A 14,936-nucleotide genomic window follows, 5' to 3' on the forward strand; every position below is an offset into this window, starting at 1 on the left:
TGCAAATGTTTGACATTTTTGATTAGCGTAAAGTGACAACCCGGACCCGATGCGAATGAATGAAAGTTGGTTAAGGTCATTTCTTGTGATGACTCTTCTCATTTTTACATTTTGCTCTTCGTAGCTAAAGCGAAAGTTGGACCAGCTCCAGCAGGAGTATCTCAAGATTGCCCAGAAACTGCAGGTAAAAGCATGACCACCATTCAGGGATGTATTGATCTATGTTGAGATGAATGTGAAAGATTTTTTCTACGTATGCGTTGGCAGCGTGCCGAGCAACTGGAGGCAGTGCGGAAACACAGAAACGATGTTCCAAAGCGCCGCTGCCAGGACCAGCCAGGCCCAGATGGGGCGTCAAAGTCGACTGATGGCGCAAGTACGTGTATGTGTTCTGTTTACATGACAAGTCGCATTTGATCCTTTGTTGCTCTAAGTTGTTATTTGTATCGTCTCGCCAGGTCCCGCCCACTCCAGCTATAGCGGCATGGACAGGACTTTGGTCGCGTCGACGCCCAGACTGAAAGCGAATCGCAGCGACCCGGTCAGCACTTCCAGAGCCAGTCCGACCTTGCGCCTGCGCTCCCGCCGCAGCCGTCTGCGCTGGCAGAGGCGCAGCCAGGAAGCGGGAACCTCGCAAGACGAGGCGAGGTTCGTCGACGAAAGCCAAAGTTTGGACTCGCCGTCGCCCTCTCTGCTGCTGTCGCATTGGAGCCTTCCGTCACGCCAGGATGACAAACAAAATGGCGAAAGGGAAGCGGACGTGCCAGATGACCTCAATGGAACTGACAATCGCTCGGGAGGAGACGGAGGACACCTTACGCTTGAGGAGAAAACTCTTGTCAACTCGGTGAGTCTTCCCGGAGACAAAAGTAATGCTTTGGTGCCAAGTGAACTGAGGAGCTTCATTTAGACAAAAGTAGTACTTTGCTGTCATTGTCATCTGTTTTTTTTTTTTTTTCTTTGAAGCCTCGTTTTTGCAGTGGAGAAACGAGAGGAGGAGGTAAAGGAGAGCGTCTACTGGAATCCTGCACCTTGGTAGAGGGACTACCTTTCCCCGTGGAGTACTATGTGCGCACAACCAGGCGCATGGCTCTCTCGCAGAGCCAGCCGGACCTGCGGGCCGTCATCCATACCCAGCTGAGCTCGGGGCGACCTCGCCGGAAGCGAGCCGGCCCGCTCAACTCCGGCGCCGTGGAGCCCGTTACTCACCCTCGAGTCGCTGGTTCGCGGAGGGGTCGGAAGAGCCGGAGGGGGCGTGGCAGGGGGAGACCTTTGCTTTCTACTGGCCTGTGTCTCCATGAGGCCGACTCTTCGCATTCCCACCAGAGGCTGGAAGAAATTGAGCCAGCTCCTGATGAAGGCCAGATGGCATTCCCACCGTCCGCTCCGCAGAAGCCGGTCACCCCACTGGCTTCAAGTATGTTTTTCAAGCTCCTCTTTCCATAAAGGTTTTGGTCTTCCACCAATGCAATATTTGTCCTGACAGGTTCTGAGAGCTGGCGTTCCCTTCTCCTCCCCACTCCCAAACTCACCCCGACGCCACCACTTCCTCCCCTCACGCAACTGGTGGGCCACCTGCCGCACTTTGACCTCCATCGGGACTTCTACTTGCCCGACGAGCACTTTGCCTCCCTGAAGCTCGACAAACTCCGGCGAGTGGCCGCCGAATCCGGGATAGAAGCTTTCGCGATGCCGAGGCGCAACGCAACTCCGGCGACGGCTCTCGGGGCGCCGCTCGACCTCAAATCCGCAACTGCGAAATCGTCCGACCTTTCAGATGACAATGACCCCAAAAATACGGACATGCGACTCCCACATCCTGACCCTGACGACACATGTCTGAGTCCAGCGGAACGAGAACCGAAAGGTTCGGACCGCCATCGGGACGCTATTCTCTCCTGGGATGGCCCCCTAGTGCTAGACCAGGAGGACAACAGGCATCAAGAGGTTTTTTTCCCCAAAGCGGTCCAAAACAGCCACAGTATCCAGTCTGGGCTGCAACTGAGCCCTCCGGAGGCCTCCGCCCCACTGCACCCGATGTCGCCCGCCCTCCCCTCCAGCCCGGAGCCGCCCTCGCTGGGGCTCACCCCGCTCGCTGCGTCGCCCGTGGCTGCCGTCACCCCTTCGCTCAGCCCCTGTTCCCCGCTTCACCGTTCCCCGGCCTTCTCCCCTCCGATTGTGTGCTCCCAACCGCCGGCGCTTGACGCCCAAATGGCGGTGGAGGATCACGGAAGCTGCACGCTAAAGGTAAGAAGCTTTTTGCGTGTTTTGGCTCAGCTTAGTCCCCGCTATTCATTCATGACGGAGCTGCAAGATGGCGGCAAAGCACTACTTTGGTGTCAATAAAGCACCTTCATAATGTCTCGACCCCAAAAATTGATGATTTTATTGATATTGTGATAAGTGAAAAGTGACTTTGGCATTTGTTGCTTTCAGGCCCCAGCAGGAGGCGCTCTGGTGGACGCCTGCTGCCTGTCTGACTCGGACGGGCGCTTGTGCGTCGTCGCGGCCGGAAAGTGGGCGGCGTCTTGGTGGAGTCGGGCGCCGTCACGCTCTTGGGCACGACGACACGTGTGGTCCTTCACCGAAGTGAGTGTGTAACAACTTAACCGTCGTCGTCATTGAAACTCATTATTATTTTAATAATAGTCGATTTGTTTTTTTTCAATTCATCAATGTCACTATTTCCATCCCTTTATTAGAAGACAGAATATGATTTGAAATTTTCTGTTATCACAGCCATTGTTGAATGTGTTTCCCGTCCCGGGCGGCGCCGCCTTGGTGTGTGTGACTCTCGGTGAGCTGGAGATCAAAGAAGTGAGGTAAGCCCCGAGCCGCTTTGTCACGTGGCCCTATTTTGTCCCCCCCGAGATATGTTCCAACGTGTTTGTGCGGTCAGGGTGCTGTCGTGCGGCAGCGGCGAGCCGGCGGCGCTCCTCAGCGGCGACGTGCAGGCGGCAGCGGGCGTGGCCGAGTCCCGGGTGGTCACCTCCTCCCTCTCGGACATCGGCTGCACGCTGCAGGCCTTCACGCTGGCCAGCGACGGCAGGTAAGCAAAATCATTCATAACATAGCAGTTAGTTAGCGCTTTTGCTATCTCAGAAGTCACATATAAATTAAAAAAAACAAATCAAGTAATTGTATTTTTTTGTCTTCTTTTTATCTGGAGCACCTCCCACTGTGTCCATCTCGCCACGCCTGACATTTGCGTTCGGGCCTTGGCTCCGGTCGACGTGCTGCCCGACGCTCTGATCGGCACCGATGAGAGAGGGCGACTCTTTGTCTGGTAAGATTCAAGCCTCCGCGGACACTTTATTAGGTACACTACCTCATGATATATATATATATATTTTTTTTTTTTATTTCAAAAGGAATTTGAAGAATGGACACTTGCTGCAGAAAATCCAACTCGATGCCAGTTTATCACACACGACCTGTTTGAGAGGATTTTCCTGCCGCGTAAGTGTTCATCTAAGCGCAGGAAGTCTGCCATTTTGCTTTGAGGCGGCCATTTTGGTGTTGCTTTGCCAACTTCCCGGATTCTACAAAACTATCAAAGCTTTATTTATAAGGGACTTTTCATACAGCAATTGTAGCTTCCTAATCAAAACCACGCTCACTCGACAGATGGACGACACTAAATAGCCAAACGTTTTTTTTGTTTTTTTTCTTGCCACTTTCTGCGTCTGTCCAGGGTGTGCTGTTAGTCCTCCTGCAGCATCTGTTTCCGGACTGGCCACACGCGAGGCAAAACATCACCAACGATGAAACGTTCCACAAACAAAGAGAAAAGAAGAAGCCGGCACTTTTTTCCATGCTTGCGGTGAACCCTCTCAGTGGCAAAAGCATCCTGGCCGCCCCTTTGGAGACTCCCGCGTCCTGGTCGGGAAGGTGAGCTCAAGTTTCGACTTCCTGCTTTTTGATATGTTCAAATTTCACTTCATGTTTGTTAATTAGACATCAGATGAGTTTATGAATGGGCGGGCCATATGAATTTTTGCTGACGCCCCCTGCAGGCTGTGCGAAGCAGACGCCAGCGACGTGGCGGCGGTGGGCATAAATCAAAGTGGCTGCGTGTGCGTGTGGTCCTTGAGGCGGCGGCACGAGGGCATCACGGTCACAGCGGCCCCCGACGGGGAGGGATGGCAGCTCGCCCGCTGGGCGGATGACGGCGCCACGCTGGTGACGGGCCACAGCAACGGCGACGTCACCTTGCACTTTGACCTCGCCACCTAGGACCATTTTATGTGATTTTGATGATTACCGCTTGTTTTAGAGCGCTGGTCTCACACTGAACTGGACTTTTACGTTGACAACTGACTGTATAATTTTATTACAATGCGTCTGACTTTGTTGCTAATGTCTGTTTAAAAAAAAAAAAAAAAAGGTTCTGTAATTTGCATTAAACTTGTCAATTTTGTAAACCGTTGTTGCCTTAATTGCTTTTTTACACGTGTTATATTTCTCATGAGGATAATGCGGTTTAGATAATGGATAGATGGATATTTGTTATTTCCACTAATTACGTTTAGAATTCTGTATATTTTTTTTATAAAAATATAACTACATGTTTTATATTTGTTGAAATCACTTTTGGGTTACTTTTCTTTCTACTCGACATTTAATGTTTTCAAAATGTCCTCGTTAGCACCATGTGTTTGATTAAAGTCCCCCGCTTGTCAACTACATTTCCCATGAGCAAGGCGTTCGCAAGAACCACATTGAGCCATCCTATCGAATCACAGCGTTTGTCTACCGCGGTCGCCCATTGGCTGATTTGCACATGGCTTCCCAAGATGCATCGCGGTGCCGCGTTGGAATTCAAATCCCGTAGACCAATAGGAAGCCGTTCCTACTCCTGCTAGTTTTTTGAAATCATATCGGCGACCGTCGTCACAACTGCACTGGCGTCGGAGGGGCAAGTTTGACCAACATTTTCTGGCCACAAATTCATTTATTTGAAGTGTTAGACACGCTTTTGAATTCAATCTTCGTCGTGTTGAGCCTATTTTAGTTTGCTTTTAACGCGGATCGGTCATCTTCCGGCTACTTAACCGCGTTCAAAGCGACTTTTCGAGGCGAAAATGAGTGCGCCGACCACCAAGCAGCAGCTACCGCCGGCTGCGGCGAACGGTGGCAAACCGTCGTCGTCCATGGCCCCCACGCCGCTCAAGGAGATCCCCGAGGTGCTGGTGGACACGCGAGCGAAGCGGCGCTACACCCGCGGCCGTTTCCTGGGCAAGGGCGGCTTTGCCAAGTGCTACGAGATAACCGATGTGGAGAGCCAACAAGTGTTCGCCGGAAAGATCGTGCCCAAATCGCTCATCGTCAAGCCGCACCAACGCGAGAAGATGACCTCGGAGGTCACTATCCATAAGAGCCTGGACCACCCCAACATCGTCGGCTTCCGGGGCTTCTTTGAGGATGAAGATTTTGTCTTTGTAGTGCTGGAGATCTGCAAGAGGAGAGTGAGTACAGTCTGATGTGTTAATTAATGTACCTATGAGTTTATGTTTTCAAATAAAATACATTGTTTCCAATGGGGGGGGGGGGTTGCTTTTAACTTTCCCACCATTTTAAGGAAGTCATTTTAATACCGTGATATTATTTGCTAGCATACCGTCAGAATTGGATACTGGCCCATGCCTTTTTTGGTCATGTGACATAAACATATATCCAAAATATTTGTTTTGTCAGTCGCTGCTGGAGCTGCACAAGCGTCGCAAGGCGGTGACAGAGCCAGAGGCCCGCTATTACATGATGCAGCTCCTCAAGGGTGTCCAGTACCTGCACAACAATCGCATCATCCACAGAGACCTCAAGCTGGGCAACATCTTCCTCAACGACGACATGGAAGTCAAGATCGGTACGCGGGGCGGGCACAACGCACACACAAATTTCAATACTCGGGGCCCAAAAAAACAGTTGCATGCCTCTCCTTTCTCTCAGGTGACTTTGGCCTGGCCACCAAGATCGAGTTTGACGGCGAGCGCAAAAAGACTTTGTGCGGGACGCCAAACTACATCGCGCCGGAAGTTTTGTGCAAGAAAGGACACAGCTACGAGGTGGACGTGTGGTCACTCGGGTGCATACTGTAAGTGTGAAATTTTCACGGTTATCGTACTGATTGAGGAAATATATCTCAAATGGACCAAATTTGACCTTTTAAAAAAAATTCACAGCGCCAGGGAAATTTGATTAAAAATAGATTCGCGCCCTACCTGAAAAAAAATAGAATATTATTCAAATGATGCCAAAGTGTTGGTTTGATTTTAGGTACACGCTGCTGGTGGGCAAGCCGCCCTTTGAGACGTCGTGTTTGAAGGAGACATACAATCGCATCAAGAAGAACAACTACACCATCCCATGGGTGAGCGCCTCTTCTCTTTTACCCCCCAGGTCCAAATTGTCACAAAGTCCTAACAGGATTTTTTTTTTTTTTTTGCAGCACGTGAACCCAGCGGCGGTGTCGTTGATCAAGCGCATGCTGCACGCCGACCCGAGCCAGCGGCCGACCATCTCCCAGATGCTGACGGACGACTTCTTCACGTCGGGCTACATCCCGACGCGCCTGCCCACCACCTGCCTCACCGTGTCGCCGCGTTTCTCCATCGCGCCGTCCTCTGACGCCGACGCGGCGCAACGGCGGCCCCTCGCCGCCCTCGGCAACAAGGGTGAGCGGGCGCCCGCTCCTGCCGTTTGGGATTCGTTTAGGGGCCGGCGCTGAAGGCGACTCTCTTTTGTTTTTGCAGGGGAGTCGGGGAACGGGGACCTTAAGGAAGAGCAGATGCCCAAGTGTGTGCTGCTTTTAGTTTGTTTGGGGGGGGGGAAGACAAATCAGTTGAAAAAACATTTTTGCATTTTGTGTTAGGGACTCGGAAGTGGCCGATAGCAACCTGAAAGACTTGCTGCAGCAGCTTAACAGCATCATCGCTTCTAAACCGTCGGAGAGGCCGCTAATACGCCAAGGTAACACCCCCCAGACACACACACACTTTTTCCTTTCGCTCGCTCAACCGCCCGAACATGATTCACGTGGTGGGTGCCTTTCGGGCGCTTGTCTTTACGCAGAGGAAGCCGAGGATCCCGCGTGCATTCCCATTTTCTGGATCAGCAAGTGGGTGGACTACTCGGACAAGTACGGGTTAGGTAAGGATGACGCTCGCAAACCAGCAGTGCCATAAGTGACTTTCCCGAATCCCACCAAATGCGGGCACGTGCATTTCTGAACCGGTGTGTCGTCGGCAGGCTACCAACTGTGCGACAACAGCGTCGGCGTCTTGTTCAACGACTACACGCGTCTCATCATGTACGCCGACACCAACAGTCTGCAGTACATCAACAAGACGGCCCAGGAGTCCTACATGACCGTCGCCGCCTACCCGCCGGCGCTCAACAAGAAGGTCGGTCGGAACCGCAGCACCGTTATTGTCCTTTTTCACAATCATCGTTATCGTCGGCGGCCATTATTGGTCATCTCGACTCATGTTTTTCCCCCCTCCCGTACCAGATCACCCTGCTGAAGTACTTCCGCAACTACATGAGCGAGCACCTGCTGAAGGCGGGCGCCAACATGGCGCCGCGAGAGGGCGACGAGCTGGCACGCCTGCCCTACCTGTCGCTGTGGTTCCGCACCAAGAGCGCCATCGTGCTGCACCTCAGCAACGGCACCGTGCAGATCAACTTCTTCCAGGTCGCAACCTCAACGGCGTACCGTGTAGCTCGCTAGCTAACTAGCCGGCTAACTAGCTAACTTTGTGGCTTTTCAGGACCACACAAAGCTGATCCTGTGCCCGCTGATGTCGGCGGTGACGTACATCGACGAGCGTCGGGACTTCCGCACGTACAAGCTGTCCCTCCTGGAGGAATTTGGCAGCTCCAAGGAGCTCTTCAACCGCATTCGTTACGCCAAACTCATGGTGGAGAGGCTGATGGACACCAAAGCCGCACACTAACTTTTTATCTGTCCTGTCACTTTGTGAAAAGTTCAGTCTTGATGTTTTCTCATGGATCTTAATGCATCTTAAAAACTTGAAAAAACGTTTTACATTTGTTTATAAAAAGGTGAGTTTTTCTAAATCTGTTCATGTAATCAGTTCAAATAAAGCTTGTGAGAATAATCATCCCTGTTTGTGGATTTTAAGAGGTCTCAAAGACTAAGTCAAAGCAGTTTCAGCAATTGATGTGAAATTTGACTGGTATGGGATGCACCAAAAATCTGAAGTTGGAAATGAAAGAGAAACTTGGCCGTTTTGGGTGATTTGCCAGCGTATCAGTACAAAATAAATATCATTGAAAGTCATGTTGGATGTGTTTAGGACACTTTGTGCATGTTTGACTATTGCCGGCTTGCAAGCTTTGTGTCTTTCTTGGCAGATAAGTGACATCTGATCTGCAATGGATTTTGTTTAGCCTGGGCTGAAGTTTGTCGGTCTGCGTTTGTGTGTGTTGGGGTGCTTTACACCTGTACAAATATTGCACACTGTGTGAGAGTCAGGAAAATGAGGCCACACTGGGTTGCATGCAGTTCGGAGCACATACTGGACAGATGCTGAAATGACATTTTACGCAGACAACACGTATTTGCACATCTTTATAGGTTTTTGCAAAATTGTGACACTATTGAAATAGCCTCGTTGTGAGTCTCCAGTACACAAGCGAGATGATGAGAGGAGTACTACGTAGTAACTACTGTCTATGGCCGCATTTGAGTAAAAAAAATTGGAGTTTCATACCCAATCTGGGTTGATTTTCAAAATTCCCACTGGATATGGATCACGCGGTTTTTCGCTCGAGACAGAAAACGGTGTGCCTTTCACAATACATCTGTATTTTAACTACAAGGTCCATATATTTATCAATTTAGTCTTGACATTTTTGGAATAATTATTATCAAAACTAAATTCAATATACATACACACACTCAAGAGTTTGACAATGAATCGTCAGAGAGACAAAGAATTGCACGCTTTTATTTTGTAGGCAACGTTGTAGCGTTTCCGGTTTACCCTCTGGTTTTCTCGTTTGTCTTTCCCCAGTCGCCTGGTTGCTAGACGACCTGATGTGAAACAAGTCACCTCCTCGGCGAGACAAAAACAACTACTCGTAACTTGGAGACGCAATGTCTCCAGCAATCCAGCAGCGACCGGGTGGAGAACACGGACGAGTCGACGCGTAGTGAGCAGGGACCTCCAGTGCTAATGCTAATGCTAACACTGACGCCGCGGTCCGTTTAAAGGGAATGATGGCTTAATGCTAGCGATGCTACCGTGCTGTTGTGCTAGCCCTTTTGGAGATTAATAAAAAAACAGGACGAAAATGAAGACCGCCAACGAAGGTACAGTCGTTCATTTTAATAGTTTTTTTTTCCCCACAGGACAATGTCAAACTTATCACTTGTAGACAAGCAACTGTAAGAAACAATTAGTGTGACGTCAGAAACCAAACTAGTGACGCCATCTTTGCTCTTACCTTGTCCTCCGCCCTTTCTCCGGTGTGGACCGTTTCGCGGTGATGTTACACGTCCTTTTGGCTGGCAAATATTTGCTCCTGGTGGAAGAAACCCTACTTGGTAAAGACAAAACAGGGGAAATGGTTTGAGTGATAGATTTGGGCGTCATATTTTGAATGTACCTAGCTGTCAAAGTGAGTGGTCCAAGCCCACAAATGACAAGTATGTGTCAACGTTTTCAGTTCAGCTCAATCGATGACATTCTGCTATTTCTGTGTCTATTTTGAATAACCCTAACTCTATTTTGATTTTGCAAGCTGTCACAGCAACAAATTCAACGTGTCTTGCGTGTCTCCGGCAGCCCACTCGTGTGTCCAGTCCACTTGAGTGCCAACGCAGGCTGACATGTCCGCCTAACGTGCTCCCTGGTCAGCCACCATCATGTCAGGGGGGGCGAGTGACATCCCGACCGATGAAGACTGCGAGGTGCCGGTGAGTTACTCTCCTCCGACTCCCACAACGTAATGTTACAATGCGACATTGCGCTTATCAGTAATCATCTAAAAAAAATCAGTAATACACAATTATAAGTGTATGTATTTTGGCACACCATTGTTAGAATATGCATCCAAAATGAGGCTAATGCACTTTTTCTACATGCCATTCAGCCAGACAATGGCTTCTCGTACCCTGACGATTTTTCCAAAAAGGTACAGTGTGTCATTCGCATTAGAATTCCTCCTAACCGGGAAACATCTCATTTCAATTCATACGCATTTTTTCCTCAGACACCAAAGAAGAAAATGGGCAAGCCTCCCCCTTCCCTCAGTGAGTCTCCTTTATTTATTTATTTACTCGTTTGTTTGTTTCTCCGTATGATAAAGCGACACTTGAGTGAGTTCCACATTTTCCCACGCATGCACGCACGCACGCACGCACGCACGCACGCACGCAGGGTCCCCGTACCTCTCCAGCATGAACGTGCACGCCAGGAAAGCAGCCATGTCCGCCTGGAAACTGCCGTGGACGTCGCTCTGTGACACGCCCGGCGGGGAGACCCACTCGACTCGCTTCACGTCCCTCAGCAACCACCGCGGTACATGTTCCAAACACCAGGGGGCGCCGGCTCCTTCTTTGTTTGTATACACAGCTGTGTTGAATATGTTTGGAAGTACAACTTTTAGGGGTATTGATGCTCATCTTGATTTCCCTTGCTTAACTTTTGGAGGATTTACGGTAAGTTTTATTTTGGCCCCTTTGGGGATTTTCCGTCGTATTTCAAACTGTGCACATTTTGTGCAGAATTGTGGTACTTGTTTTTAAAGCGATCAACTTGGTGGGGATATACGGTTGTCTCATTTGAACTTTTTTGCCTCATTTAAGGCAGTCTTATTTTAACCACACCCTTTTTCATTGGATTTCAATTTTGAAGGATTTGAAGGAACTTAATTTTACGTTTTTGTCTCTTTTTTTTTTTTTTTTATAGATCGGCAATCCGAGTGGGACATGACACCAGATTTTCCCAGACACACTTTGCCCAGCCGCAAGCATCATCATTCAGCGCCCAACGGTAAGCGGAGGCCGAGCGAGCAAGCGAGCGAGCAAGCGCCATTGCAAGCCAGGACGTTTTTCATCCCAGCTTTGTTGCAGTTGCCAGAGACAAGGAGGAAATGCATCACGAGATCACGCTCCTCAAGAAGGTAACCTTCGCATTCAAGCAAAACTGATGAGCAAGAGTTTTCCCGACCAGTTCATTTAATGCAGTGAGAGTCAATGTGACGTGCTCATTTTTGATCGCCTTGAATAATTCAGATCCTTTGAACTGATTCCGTCGGGTGCGTCTCGTGTCATTTTGTCACCGCAGAGTCTCAACGAGCAGAAGTCTGACAACCAGAAGATGAAAGTCAAACTTCGGCGTCTGGAAGATGACAACGCCAAAAGGGAGAAGCAGCTGGAGGAGTTCCTGGATCCCACCAATGTGATTGCATTTGGAGAACGTAACTTTCGGGCACTTTTGGGCGCTAGTCTCCGTTTAACCAAAGAAAGTCAACGCGTCTCTCCACAGAGGTCCGAGTACATTCGCAGCCTGGTGGACAAGAAACCCGAGGGCAGTGTGGTGAGTGTGTTTATCTTCAAAAAAAAAAATTCTAATCTTTGATTAAAATGTGCTGGATTGCCTCCATGCACGCAGGTGGTGAACGGACTTAAGCAGAGGATACTTAAGCTGGAGCAGCAGTGTCGAGAGAAGGAGAACGTCATCAGGTGACACTCGACATTACAATGCTAGCTCCGCGACGCTAAATTGAAAAAAATCAATTGACATTCTACGCCACAGCCACCTGCAGAGCGAGTTGAGGATCACCAACCTGCAGGAGATGAAGATGACCGTGAAGAAGTACTTTGAGGAGGTAAGCAAAGATGGCCTCCGTCACGCGGGCAAGAGGATTGGCGTTCATGCGTGCGCCTTCATGTTTCAGATCCAGAGACTCAAGTTGCTTCTGGAAGCGTCGGAGAAAAGGTTTGCTTGTGCTCCTTCCGGCGTCATTTGCTTTCTGCTTGACGCAACGAATGAGGTGAAGGAAGCCCGGGTCGGAGTGACTCCGTTCAACTGCAACGTTTGCCCCTTTTTGCCTTGCAGCGGAATAGCAGAGAGCAAAGTTTTCCGCAGGCAGCAGAAGGCGCTGAGCTCCACCGTGCTGCGGCTGTCCGAGGACCTCAAACAGCTGCAGCTGGACAACGCCACGCTCAGGGAGGAGCTGGACACCGACAGCCCGGCCGCCGGCATCAAAGGTTGCCTGGCGCTCCTGCGGCTCCTCCACGGGAAATCAGAAGTCATAATCCAGTGTGTCAATATTCAATCTCGTAGGCTACAAGGAGTGGAGCAAATATAGACTCTTGAGGAGACTGCTTGAACTGGAAAAGGTGAGTGGAAACTTGGAATATATTTCGAAATTGTAACGTGATGTATGACATCATCGCTCGGGGTGTTCAATCAGAGGCTGGAAGAGAGACCCTCCCTCAAAGCGAGGAATCGATTGGACCGGGAGTGTCAGACCGCGCCCGTTCACCTCGTGCACCAGGAGACTCAGACCGCGCCAGCCAAGCTCTCGTACCTGGCGGTCCAAACAGAGAGCGAGGACGTGACGACGCAGACCACCAAGGAGAAGGAGGTGTTCGACCTGCGTGGACGCGTGGAGAGGCTGGAGGCGGAGAGGACGCAGCTGCAGCAGGCGCTGCTGGCCAGCAAACAGTGAGCTGCGACACCCGACGCCGGCGTCTCCTCTTTTGTCCTCAGTGGCACGGACGTCTGTATTTCCAGGGAGGACGGGAGACAGACGAGGACACGGCAGCAAGATGCGGAAGAAGAAACCCAACGGCACGGCGAGTATGTTGAACATGAGTGTTAAAGAAGACATTCGCATGTTTGTCACGAGTCCTCGTAGCTGCTGCGCGTTCATCCCGATCGGGAGAATAACGTCGCGCCTGTTGTTGTGGGTAGTGACGAAGCCAGAGAGTTGAGGGCGGAAAAGGAAGAGCTGGAAAAGAGACTGGAGCGCTGGAGAGCCGAGCAGACGAACGAGCGGGAATTAGAGCGGCGACGCCACCGGTACGTCCCAGGCCGTACGCGTGCGGCGACGACGACGTTTTTGAACGTTTGCCTTTCGCAGGGAGGAAGTGCAGCTGCTGACGAGGAAAAGGGAGCAAGAGGACGAACGATGGCGAGGCCAACTGGAAAGCGAGCGGCAGCAGCAGGAGTACGTCAATACGCTCTTTCATTTGGCAAAGGCAGAAGGTAAGCAGAGCTGGCTCGCCCTTTGCCTCCATCTTTGTCAGACAGGAATTGGAGCAGCTGAGGAAACTGGTGGAGATTCTGAAGGAGAAGGGAAACGAGTCCCGTGACGAAAGCCGGGCCAGCGCGCACCGGGATGAGACGGACAAAGACGACGACGAGTGTGAAGAAGAGGAAGAAGGACATGACCACGGCGAGCCGGATACGGAGACCCGGGCCTCCGGCGGGAACAACAAAAGTGAGGTACGGAACGTGACCGATGCTCTTCCACCATGTGGGAAATGAGCGTTGTGGCGCTGTATTAAAATGTCCCCTCCAGGCTGGTGATTCCACCATTCCGCCGGGCGGAGGACTCCTGGATGACGAGTCCTTGGTCAGTATCCAGGCTGCGTTCAGGGGCCACCTGACTCGCATGCAACACCTTGCGCACAGGTGAGACGCTGAGAGAACAGCTCAAGGCGTGCATGCGCTTCAAACTTTCCATGCGCTGACAGTTTGCCAAAGGGAGCGCCGTCACAGTTGACGTCCCACACAAACGCCACAGCCGCTAAAAGGAGCTTGGACAAGGAAGCGCCGTGGCCTGCCTCCAGGACTCACAAACCGCTGACGCCCCCTAAAGGTTCGCACGAGCATCAACACTCATGCCGAAAGTTGGACTTCATCAAAACGAGCGACAGCCATTTTTGAGGAGTTGAAAAAAAGGCTTGACATTGGCATTCAGCAAAAAAACGGCAGCGCTCAATAGTTCCTGTTTTAATTCTTCTTCTTTCAAACATAGTGTGCCACCATCTAGTGGTGCACAGTGGAATTACATCAGGAAAAAACTGGATTGTTTGAAATCAGACAGAAAAATGAGCTGACTTGGCATTTGTCATTGTCAGAACGCTTAGTCTCAGACGCAGCCCAATCAGAGGCGGACGCGGGAGACGATGCCTATTCGGAGAACTTGGACAACTCTGACGATTCGGACGACATCATCGTGGCAGAGTCGTACCCTCGGAGAAACAGAGAGGCCCGGATCCTGTGACGGCAAAGCCGCGACGGGCGGGGAAAATCTCTCGCCACGTTTCCGGTCCGTAAAGTCAACTCCGGACTTTGTTTTGGCAGTGGAACTCTTGCGTGAAATCCATCACTTCCCTCCTGCCGCCTAAGTGCCTACCAACGTGGACATTCTCGTAGCTGAAAGCGATATAAAGCTTGTAGTTTTTTTTTGTTTTTTTGTACCGAGTGAGCCGCACTGGAAAACATTTTTGAATGAGCCTTCGAGACGTGTCTTTAAAAGTCTTACTGACACGACGATGTCATTCCAATACAGGTAGAGCACAGTTAGTCGCGGGCAACATTATTGTACTTTTTGTAAATTAGTTTTTAAAAAAAAGACTTCTGCCACATTTCAGTTTCGGGAAGCTATCTAATAAATGAACGCCACGGCAGCCTGGAAAGTTGGATGCTCTTCCCTTATTTATTTATTTTTTTAAACAGCAAAAATAAAAAGCGTTATCGTTGTCAGCGCAGGACTTGTTGATGCTTTTACATGGTAATCAAAAGTAGAAGATGTACGAACGCCATGTGAAAAGAAATTGCAGCTCCAGATATGGAATGCTTGGCCTTGGAGGAGGCCTGAGCTCAGATGGTTTGCGTTATTTTATTGCATCAGTCCCAGCTGTCCATTTTAAAGGAGAGAACTATTTAGGT

General features: G+C 50.4%; 3 protein-coding genes across 3 annotated transcripts in view; all 3 read left to right on the forward strand.

Moving 5' to 3' along the window:
- The window catches only part of palb2 (partner and localizer of BRCA2), a 4,833-nt gene extending 409 nt beyond the window's left edge, over window positions 1–4,424 (forward strand). Inside the window, exons 3-14 of the mRNA XM_049719831.2 lie at window positions 125–184; window positions 268–376; window positions 459–847; window positions 967–1,417; window positions 1,487–2,247; window positions 2,437–2,589; window positions 2,740–2,822; window positions 2,900–3,049; window positions 3,170–3,286; window positions 3,372–3,459; window positions 3,695–3,891; window positions 4,017–4,424. Of these exons, the coding sequence (XP_049575788.1) occupies window positions 125–184; window positions 268–376; window positions 459–847; window positions 967–1,417; window positions 1,487–2,247; window positions 2,437–2,589; window positions 2,740–2,822; window positions 2,900–3,049; window positions 3,170–3,286; window positions 3,372–3,459; window positions 3,695–3,891; window positions 4,017–4,236 (2,778 nt within the window). The 3' untranslated portion in view covers window positions 4,237–4,424. The remainder of the gene's footprint in view (window positions 1–124; window positions 185–267; window positions 377–458; window positions 848–966; window positions 1,418–1,486; window positions 2,248–2,436; window positions 2,590–2,739; window positions 2,823–2,899; window positions 3,050–3,169; window positions 3,287–3,371; window positions 3,460–3,694; window positions 3,892–4,016) is intronic.
- A 438-nt stretch (window positions 4,425–4,862) lies between these two features.
- Window positions 4,863–8,120, forward strand: plk1 (polo-like kinase 1 (Drosophila)). The gene is made up of 11 exons (XM_049719833.2): window positions 4,863–5,468; window positions 5,698–5,866; window positions 5,950–6,094; window positions 6,277–6,370; window positions 6,449–6,674; window positions 6,753–6,795; window positions 6,872–6,969; window positions 7,072–7,149; window positions 7,249–7,403; window positions 7,511–7,693; window positions 7,770–8,120. The coding sequence occupies exons 1-11, from the start codon at window positions 5,085–5,087 to the stop codon at window positions 7,953–7,955; spliced, it is 1,761 nt and encodes a 586-aa protein (XP_049575790.1). The 5' UTR covers window positions 4,863–5,084; the 3' UTR covers window positions 7,956–8,120.
- An 872-nt stretch (window positions 8,121–8,992) lies between these two features.
- iqce (IQ motif containing E) lies at window positions 8,993–14,687 on the forward strand. Its single transcript, XM_049719579.2, has 22 exons — window positions 8,993–9,337; window positions 9,813–9,943; window positions 10,120–10,161; window positions 10,240–10,279; window positions 10,407–10,547; window positions 10,938–11,021; window positions 11,102–11,151; window positions 11,316–11,429; window positions 11,517–11,567; window positions 11,643–11,713; window positions 11,787–11,859; window positions 11,929–11,969; window positions 12,090–12,241; window positions 12,318–12,373; window positions 12,448–12,701; window positions 12,771–12,836; window positions 12,951–13,058; window positions 13,120–13,206; window positions 13,286–13,484; window positions 13,561–13,673; window positions 13,736–13,860; window positions 14,123–14,687. The coding sequence occupies exons 2-22, from the start codon at window positions 9,893–9,895 to the stop codon at window positions 14,266–14,268; spliced, it is 2,064 nt and encodes a 687-aa protein (XP_049575536.1). The 5' UTR covers window positions 8,993–9,337; window positions 9,813–9,892; the 3' UTR covers window positions 14,269–14,687.
- Window positions 14,688–14,936: the final 249 nt, after the last annotated feature.

This window comes from Syngnathus scovelli, chromosome 5 (assembly GCF_024217435.2).
Source record: "Syngnathus scovelli strain Florida chromosome 5, RoL_Ssco_1.2, whole genome shotgun sequence".
In the NCBI taxonomy this organism is placed as follows: Eukaryota; Metazoa; Chordata; class Actinopteri; order Syngnathiformes; family Syngnathidae; genus Syngnathus; species Syngnathus scovelli.